This window comes from Lycium barbarum, chromosome 12 (assembly GCF_019175385.1).
Source record: "Lycium barbarum isolate Lr01 chromosome 12, ASM1917538v2, whole genome shotgun sequence".
NCBI classification, from domain to species: domain Eukaryota; kingdom Viridiplantae; phylum Streptophyta; class Magnoliopsida; order Solanales; family Solanaceae; genus Lycium; species Lycium barbarum.
In genome coordinates, this window is record NC_083348.1 from 76,878,311 (window position 1) to 76,887,814 (window position 9,504).

At 36.7% G+C, this 9,504-nt stretch overlaps 1 protein-coding gene across 4 annotated transcripts; it reads right to left on the reverse strand.

The window, feature by feature from the left end:
- Positions 1–454: 454 nt before the first annotated feature.
- On the reverse strand, positions 455–7,380 carry LOC132621283 (homeobox-leucine zipper protein ATHB-14). Of its 4 annotated transcripts, XM_060335496.1 has the most exons (19): positions 6,717–6,819; positions 5,963–6,014; positions 4,934–5,093; positions 4,681–4,796; positions 4,507–4,597; positions 4,315–4,410; positions 4,088–4,201; positions 3,903–3,986; positions 3,657–3,812; positions 3,500–3,574; positions 3,320–3,426; positions 2,978–3,167; positions 2,678–2,866; positions 2,505–2,585; positions 2,285–2,419; positions 1,700–2,025; positions 1,304–1,418; positions 1,036–1,185; positions 455–815 (listed from the first exon to the last, which is right to left on the reverse strand). In XM_060335496.1, exons 3-19 carry the CDS (start codon positions 5,027–5,029, stop codon positions 669–671), a joined length of 2,268 nt encoding a protein of 755 aa, XP_060191479.1. In that variant the 5' UTR covers positions 5,030–5,093; positions 5,963–6,014; positions 6,717–6,819; the 3' UTR covers positions 455–668. The 4 variants fall into 4 exon arrangements, with proteins under 4 accessions (XP_060191479.1, XP_060191478.1, XP_060191477.1 ...); XM_060335495.1 differs by lacking the exon at positions 5,963–6,014 and having other exon boundaries at positions 4,681–4,793; positions 6,717–7,380; XM_060335494.1 differs by lacking the exon at positions 5,963–6,014 and having other exon boundaries at positions 6,717–7,377.
- Between the last annotated feature and the right edge of the window lie 2,124 nt (positions 7,381–9,504).

The following is a 9,504-nucleotide window of genomic DNA, read 5'->3' on the forward strand; positions in this document are numbered from 1 at the left end:
TCCGCGAGCCCCTAGGTCTATTTCACACTTAGTCAAAATTTCACATTTTTCAACTTTGTCGACAGCATTCAGTAAAGCGGGCATAACTCCTAGCACAGAGCTCCGTTTGAGCTCCACCTTATATGGATGGAAAAGTATTTCAAAAGACTATAACTTTCATGTTTTGAGTTTTCTCAAATTCCCAACGAATTTTCAATAAATCAGGCTGGAATACAGACTTATCGAAAAATTAGTCGGTTCTATCAAATCTTATACACCTCACTATCCGTTGATTCCAAAACGACTATTTCCACCCAAACTCATCCCGATGGGACTTCACATGTCAAAAATGTCACATTAATACTCATTTAACGCATCCACACCAAATCCGAATTTACGAAGTGTTACACATTCTTTTAGTTTTTGAATCTAAAACGACTATTTCCACTCAAACTCATCCCAATGGGACTTCACATGTCAAAAAATGACACATTAATACTCATTTAACGCATCCACACCAAATCCGAATTTACGGAGTGTTACACATTCTTTTAGTTTTTGAATCCCCTTATAAGGATTTCTGGCTCCACCAGTGGAGTAAAGGATCTAAAAAACACATTCTTTAGAACAAAATAACTTGAAACGAGTTGATAGCTAATGCCAGTCTTACACACAGAATACGCGTTAACTTAAACGAAAGACCAGTTTATAAACATGAAAGCCAGGCAGTGATTGGAGCCGTCGTCATTAAGGACCTTCCATGCAACAACTTGCTCATACGACACCGGCCTCCCCATGCTCGATACACACAACCCTGCCGGCAGGTAGGCAAAGCCCTACAACAAGCACAAGCGTATCAGAAATCACCAAATTGTTTGCTAATAATCTCTAAAAATTTATTGTGAAACATGAGATTCAGTACTCCTGCACCGAATGACTAAAACTCATTAAATATTGAATAACGTATAACCAAGATATCATAGATCTCATCATGATAACCTGACTTGATTAAATGTTTAATCATAGTAAACTGTCATAGTAAGATGGTAGTCTGACCTGCTGCATAATCTTGGAGAACTCTGAAAGGAGGACCTTTCGACCAGCTTCATCTAGGATCTTATCAAGCATTATATCCTGAAGAGCTATTAGAGTGGTTTCAAGCATGTCAAGACCTGCCTGGTTTGCGAATGAAAAAACTGCAGAATCCTGCATTAAGTATAAATAAATCGTTTAGCTATCATCACATTTCTCGTCAAAAGGAATCGTGGAGAAACCTCTCCTATCAGATAAGCATGACATCGGAACAGGAGGTGACGTTACTGACATTCATTTTGACAGAGCAGCACATTATTGAATCAGTATGGTGCCATAGTTGTTTCAGTACAGCATCGCCAGCAGCTTGAGAATCCAACTGTAGCAAGTCTCCACCGGTATGAACCCTGAAAACACATATTGAATCAGTAAAACCAGGCAGAGAAACTGAAAACAAATTTAAAGTATTCCATGAGTCCCATCAGGCTGCAAGTTCAGGGATAAGCCCTTCGATATTATTTGCTAATTCCAGAGTGGAAATGAATCAGAGTTGGTAAGTCTTTCATTTAAACTATGCAACAGACACGAGAACTTTTATCTGCTATGTCAGGAATTTCTTTTTGGTGATGCAAAACTCAGATAAGTATGAAATACAGAAAACCGCTGCAAAGACCTTTAGAACACATACTTATAGCTCCTGCAAATCCATCTCGCCAAAGTGACAGCTTCTGGTGAACCAGGGAGGGATTTAGGTGTCAACTGAGAGCAGAGTCGAGAGGGTGCAATAGCCATAGCAACTCTCTGAACAGAGCCTACAATGCTTCGCACATATTGGCGAGCCATAGCAGCTACATTTTCTCGATAATGATTCTCAAAAGCAAACTGGAATGCAATTGTCAAGACCGAACGATGATTGTAATTGCTTCCTTCAACTTCACCAGCTGGTCGTGTCCCACCAGTTCTAGCTTCAAGAGTTGAAGCTAAATCCAAAGTCCGAGCTGCACTGGGAGAATCCTGCATCATAAACAATATCAGTAGTAAAATATGAGAATAAGGTAAGAAAGTAATCCACATACCCTATGGCAGTTTTCAGATGCTAGGTGCTTATTAACTTTTCAAAGCACCAAAAGTAGTCTTGAATTCTCTAAAAGATGAAAGGCAGAAAAAGCTTGTGATTAAAAGCTAGAAGTTTCGGCATCACAGGTTTTTCCTACGGCCAAAATTCATTACACATTGAAGTTGTAGGAAACATTAGAGCTAGGCTTCACTTAACTGATTTCGGCTCCAGTGGAATGACAGAGAAACCAGATGGAAGCAATGGAGCATCATCACCAAAAGATTCATCAATATGTGCAAAAACAAGCTGAGCACAGGCACCTGTGGAATTCTCTTCAACTCCACTGCACAGCTGCATTATTAGCAAGAGCATTAGAACCCAAAATCCTCAGAAAGAACAAAAGTAATTCTCAACCAGAGTAGAGCTAGCTATCAACCTGTAACAAATACATATCCCGTGATAAAGCTATGTCCTCTGGAGAGAAAGCATGACCCTCTAGCCGAACAACCTCAAGAAACTAGGTACATAGAGTAAATTCAGATTAAGCCACAGTTATATGATCAGTCAGCAATAGTCAAAATAACAAAATATAGCATAAGACCAACTTACCTCCTCGTGCTCGACAGTCTGAGCAAGTGGTAAAATGACCTGGCTACTGGGGAAGACACCAGGCCTGGCACAAGGGACAGCATAGGGACTGGCTTTAAGAGATGCGGCAGAGTAAGCATCAACTCCATAGTCAGCCCACTCCGAACGGTGCTCCCTAAGGAAACGAACAAGCAAAGCAGGGCAAACATCCTACAAAAGGAAAGTACAAAATAGGACCAACACCACATTCAGCAATTAGAATTATGTGATAGTGATACTATTACAGCAATTAGCCCTATTAAGTACTCAAACTTAACATACCTGAAGAAGCATTGATGCTCTTGCACACAGGACTCCTCCAAAAGTAGGGAGAATTGACAAGGTGTTGTATTGAGCATCAAGGAATTTACTTGGTGATGAGTTTACAGCAATCGTTACATCCTCGACACCATCACTACCCATAATTGTCCAACCATCATCAATAAATCCACTAACCGCATTATTGAATCCCCTGCAGTAAACATTGAACATGAAAGATTTCCAATAGCAAGCGCATGACTTGTACACTAAAACTCATATAAGAACATCAAAGCCAAAAGCTAGATTCTGACTGTTAGCACAGTGCAGTACATTTGTCTCTGACAACCAACTTGAGTTTTTTACCTGCATAATCTCTGACTAAATGCCCTCAAAACGGCAGGTTGCCGACCTCCAGCATATTGGATTTCTCCATTGGTTTCTTGTGCTATCTGCCTTATGTATCGGAAGGCCTGCACGGATATCTTAAGGTAAGTTGACTTATTAAAATAGCCAGTTGTTGAGACAGAAACATAAGAAAATTACAGCCATTGTCATTTTCTGAGCAAGGATCTTGGACGATTCATAAAGTGGCCTGAGGACTTCGGGAACACTGCCAACCTGCATACCAAAACTGTTTGCTCAAAAAGAAGGAATCCAGGTAGAAACAAAGCTCAATAATTAACCAATTACATTTACTCACATCAAGATCAATATGGTCAACAATGTGGATGATTGAGCCCCCACCCTCACAAGGCCGTATTAGGTAACCACTTGGTAGCATTTTCGCTCTAACATAACTAGTTGCAGGAGGCCCAGTTGGGCCTCCAGTGGTAGACGTCAAAGATCTTTCACATATCTGCAAATTAGATGCCAGAAACATGAATGCAAACAAATACTGGATAGGGAAAGTTCCACTACAAAATTTTGGATTATGCCTAATACATACCACAAGACTTCCATCTTCTAAACTTGTAGTGTATCTCAATGTCCAAAAGTCACGAGCTGATGCCAACGTAGTATGTGCATAAGTCTAGTGAAGTAACATAGCAACAACCAATGCTTGAATTAACTTAATATTCAGATTCACTTTGCCTCAAAATAAACCACACATTACAAGAAAGCACCGCAAACCTGCAAGTATATGAGCTCTATAGTCCCTCCCTTTCCTGTGGGTATTACACTCAGTATATCAAGGCAACGGCAATCGCGATACCAAGAAGGACGATCTTTAAGGATCTCAGCAACCTGAAACGACACTTTCTACAACTCAAAGACAAGTCTAAAACAAGAAACTCCGAGGAAATAAGCAACTATTTGTAAAAAGTAATATTAACCAGAAAGGGAGTAAGAGGAAGTACCTTCATGGGCTCTAGACTCACAAGGCCGCAGGCTCGTGCTGCAACACCATTACAGTTACGGGAAACAGCGACGATGCCAATAGATTCCGGACCAGGCTAAATCAGAAAAAGAAAGGGGGTGAACAATTGAACACATATGAAACAAATCAATAATACAAAAGCTGGAGGTGGGCAATCAAAGAAGAGACTTACCTTCATCCCAATCATCTGCACCCAGTCGACAGCAGTTCCAGTAGCCTTACTGAGGAACTCTGCCAGGGTCTCTTCAGCTATCGCTAGAAGACTTCAAAAGGAAAACATGAAAAGGAAATGAATGAGCTGAAAATAATAGCAATTTTTTTTTATCAAGGATGCGAGTCTGATTACCCAGCTGGGTTGTTAGCATCCCTTTGTGGATGCTGAGGCATTGGGTTTTGTTGCTGCTGCTGACCACTCACGACCACAGACTCACAGCAGGTATCAGTGGTCGTATTGCTAACCTGCTACAATGTAAATCATGAATTTCATCATACCAAAAAAGAAGCTTACAATACACGGCAGGCACTGTGGGACATGATTTATGAAAGGATAAATGGACAAAGATTGAAAGCTAAGGTTGTAAAGCATGTCAAGAACTCACAGTATGCAACTGTTGTCGCATGTAGCCATTATCATACACAAGATGTGAGACCTGCTTCTGCAATCGGTCATTTTCTTCCATCAACAGTCTGTTCATAGCACTGAGCTTCCTGTTAACAGTCTGGAGATGACACGATTCCTTCCTCTGTTTCTCACGACATCTACAGAAGGTAAAGAAAATACTGATTTGCCCTACTTTTCCTTCTGAGCTATACACATGCTCCAAATGAAGCATGCATTGAACAGAGCATTGACAATATGAGAATGGTAAATAGAACTAGACAGTTAGCCAAAAGAAATACTGAAAGTAAAGTCCTAATATGACTTTGAATTTGAGGAAAATGTAGAAGTCAAGTCTGAAATGCATACTGTACACAAAAGTGTCAGCAAAATAAGCCAATCAAAGCTGATAAAATTTTCTGTCTTTACCTAGCAAAACAAAACTAAAAGAAGAAATTGTCTGTTGTTTCAAACTTACTCTACTACTTGTATCAAAGAGAAATGAGGCGAAAAGGCCATGGATCCCCTTAGCTTCATTGCTATAAAATTGAAGGGAAGAAGCATATTTACCTCTTGTAAGTGGGTAGAAGAAAATTCTTAACATGCCCGTACTATAACAACAGAAGAATATATTTCGGACAGAAGCTTGCAATTTATTATTTTTCATTTCACTTGAAAGAAACAAGCAAAGCAGAACCGGAATTCCTTGGAATTGAATTCTAATTTCAACTTCAACAACACTAAGAATTACAAACTGTTATCTTTAGGTACTGATTAAGGCAATGTCTAATAGTGGAGGGAGAACCAAAAAAGTAAGTTCAAGATTCAGACTTTCCTTCGCGTTATACCTAAACGATTCCAGAAAATTGGTAATCGAATACAAAGACAAAATAAAGGTCATGGCTACCCAAAGCCTCAATATATGTGGGTACAGTATAAAGGTTCACCATTGGGAAGGTGCTCATTGACTGACATCAGTTTTGAAAAAGCAAATGATTCCACAAGAGTTGCCCTCAAAATAAGCACTAACCAAAAACGAGCAGCTTGATCAAAAGATGCTTTCATCGAGCTAATTCTTGTTACTTCACCAAAAGTAGAAGCATATGTAAGGTCAAAAAAAGGAACATCATTTTCAGGAAGGAATCAAAGTTATGCAGAAGAACCAAACCTGTCCACATCTTTCTTCTCATTAAATTAGTAAACATTTGAAGTTACAGAAGCAGATGATGACAAACAAACAAAATGCACCAAAATTACTTAGCATTCCATAAATATAACATAGATATCAAAGATGCAGATGGTCAGAAACAAAATGCACAAAATCATTTGGCCCTAGACTTACTCTTTGATAAAGAAGTACTACCAATAAACAAGGTCCTTTAACAAAGTAATACACAAAGACCAAAGTTTCCCTTATGATTCAGAGTCGGCAGCACTTTATCTTCCATCACATAAAGACAAGAGAGAAAAGATGAACAGACAGACCTAACTCATCCAAAAGCATGAAACTACAAATTGTAAAGGCGCTTTTATAACATCTGACCCCAATTTCAAAAAGGGGGGAAAAGCTTGAAAAGGAAAAGGTTTAACTCACATCCAGACATATTTGAAAAGCACACTTTTTTTCTTTAAGAAAACGCTATTCCATTTGGGCAAAAAGGGGAATAGAAAAAAAAAAAAAAACTTCCAATCTCTACTAAAATTTTCCAAAACAGATTCTTGAGAACAGAATCAAATAGATGCATAAAACACTTTAAACTTCAAGAATGTGAAAATGATGGTACCTTCTGTTCTGAAACCAGACTTTGATCTGTTTAGGATCAATATTTGCAAGAATAGAACACTCCCTAATCAACTGATGCCTCTTCAAAGATGTAGGCTTTGGACATTCTGCATAAACCCTCTCTAAAGCCTCCACTTGTTCTGGTGTATACCTCACATACTTGCTACTATCCATCTCTTTGCTACACAATCACAAACCCCAAACAAAACAGATTACACAAAAACCAAGAAAAACAAACCCCCTCTAATCTTGTTTCTTGATTCTTTGTATATCAACAAGAAAAAATAGTTGTTGCATGAACAGGTAGGCTCTCTATTCAAAGAGAGCCTCCACTCTCACTCATCAAGATTGATTTTTTGTAAGAAATAAAAAGCCCCTTCTTCTCCACTATCTCTAATACTCTCTTTGCTTCTTGCTCTCACGCTGTTATATATATCTCTCACAAAGTGAAAAAAACTGAAAAGGCACAGTACAGAATTAAGTAATGAAAAGAAAGAACAGAGGTCCCCCCGTGGGGTGGTCTTTATCTTTGACGGGAATCTCGAGATTTATGAGACAATGAAGTGTTCTAAGAGAGAGAGAGAAAGTAGCTGTATTATGTATAGAGAAACACGGAAGAAACCAAAGGCTACTGTAATAATAACCTACAAACATAAGAAACAAAATGAAAAACAGAAGCTACAATAGTAGTAGAGTCTTTAGAGGTGTTTGACTAATGTTGTAAAATGGTCATACTTCTTCATAAACACTTCTGTTTGGACATTAATTGAGTAATATTTGGGGAGGGTGGGGGGGATAGTTGAAGTTAATTAAATAGATGTTTGGACATTAACTTAAAATTATAATTTGAAATTATTTATTTAGGAGATGGTTGATTTGAATTTGAATTGTGGTTGGTCATAATTTTTACAAACAAAGTAGAAGTTTGGCCATATATTTCAGAGATTTTTCACTTTATTTTGGAATTATAGAGTTGCGTTGAAGATGGAATTGTGTTTAGTTATACCTTTTGCAATGAATATTTGGAAGAATTTTATAACTTTGAACGTGTGTTCGTGCTTTGAAATACGGCTTCCAAAGTGAAGAATGAATTGAAAAAACAGACTATAAGCTGCTTTACAAATATGAATACAACTTTAAGTTGAATTTGAAATTTTCATTATCAAACGCTAATTTTCAAATGAAGTGAAAATTATTTCGGGAGAAATAATAATTTTCACAGCCAGACGTCTCCAAAAATTTGAAACTAAATTGTACCTTTCCTCATAACCACGAAAATCTACAACTTGTAAACACTGTCAAAACTTCTCAGTCTTACCAAATGAGCAGGTACTTAAATTACCAATTAAATTGATTTTTGGGTGTTTTTATGGAATGACAAAATTGATAGGCAGTAGGAGTTGGTTAATTACTTTTATAATAAAGATGGGTCTTTTTGTAAATCTCAAATTTGGGGCTACGTTTAGATTTTTAAAAATTTGAAATCACAAATTTAAAGTTGAAATTCTACCTTTAAGGTGAATTTGGAAGTCGAAATCAGATTTCAAGTCAAAAAAATGTGATAAACATGATGTAACAAATGTTTCAATTAATTTTGAAACAATATATTTGATATGAGTTTTTTTATTTTCAGGGCGAATGAATGTCAATTCATGATTTAAACAAAATTTATGAACCTACTAATAAATATTATTTAACGAAAATCTTGTAAGTCCTACAAATAGTGTTTGCTTTCTTTGAAAAGGCAAGCACTTCAAAACACTTTACCAAAAATATTTGAGAGTCATTGATCAAAAGGTAAAATCACCGATTCAATAATAGAAAAATCAACACATTTGAGTGCTACTTGTTACGTGATTTAGTTGAATCTCGAAGATAGAGCGGTCATTTATTCTTCTGTTTGCTCGTAGGAGAGACTCCAATTATCTTCCAGAAACATCTTGACATGTCTCCAAGCCAAGCAAATCCTATTTTGGGTCTCTAATATTATTATCATATGTATTATGATAATTTGATGATATTTCAATTAGAGTAGTTGTGAGATATTATTATCCTTATTCTTGAAATCAAATCTTGAAACCATCATTTGAAATAACATATCCAAAAGACACCAAACTTAAAAAGGTATTTATGAAGTTGAAGGTGTATATGGATTATGCCTCTTGCCTAAAAGAATGTTCGCATTTTATGAGCAGAAACTTCTTTTTTTACTTGAAAACTGACCAGAACTACGTTTTTTAAGTTTGAAGTGAAAATTTGACAGAATATATCAAGCAAAATTTTGAAAAAAATGAAATAAAAAAGAAGTTTAAAGAAATATGTTAAGTCTAAACAAGCCCCAAGTATTTGGTAACTTATTCTTTTTTTATAATCCACATATTAGGCTCTTAGTCTAATCAAGGGCGGAGCCAGATAGGGTTCAAGGGGTTCATCCGAACCTTCTTCAGCCGAGAATTAAATTGTTTATATTTGGTGAAATCCTTTTTATGTATATATGGTAGATGTTGAACTCTCTTTGATTTTTTCGTGTATTTACTTCTTTATATTCTGAACCATCTTAGTGAAAATACTGACTCCGCAACTGAATATAACCCCATCCCATGACAGGCTTTTAATTTTAAAAAAAAGTTAAGTAGACGCATCAAAAGTTATGAGAAAAAGTCAGTTAAAATTTATAAGTTGATCACCCATAAATCTTAATTTATGGTTTTATAGCTTAATCAACAAATAATAATTTTTGTTTGATCAAATCTTTACGATTTATTCCTTATAATTTTTGTAATCTTCAA

What these genes read in the sequence shown, in the direction of transcription:
- LOC132621283 (XM_060335494.1), bottom strand. Translation starts at nt 6,889, where the DNA reads ATGGATAGTAGCAAGTATGTGAGGTATACACCAGAACAAGTGGAGGCT. An exon ending in TTTAGTCAGAGATTATGCAG is followed by an intron (nt 3,168 to 3,319) that starts GTAAAAAACTCA and finishes TGTTTACTGCAG; the next exon opens with GGGATTCAATAATGCGGTTA. An exon ending in AGACTGTCGAGCACGAGGAG is followed by an intron (nt 2,586 to 2,677) that starts GTAAGTTGGTCT and finishes CTATGTACCTAG; the next exon opens with TTTCTTGAGGTTGTTCGGCT.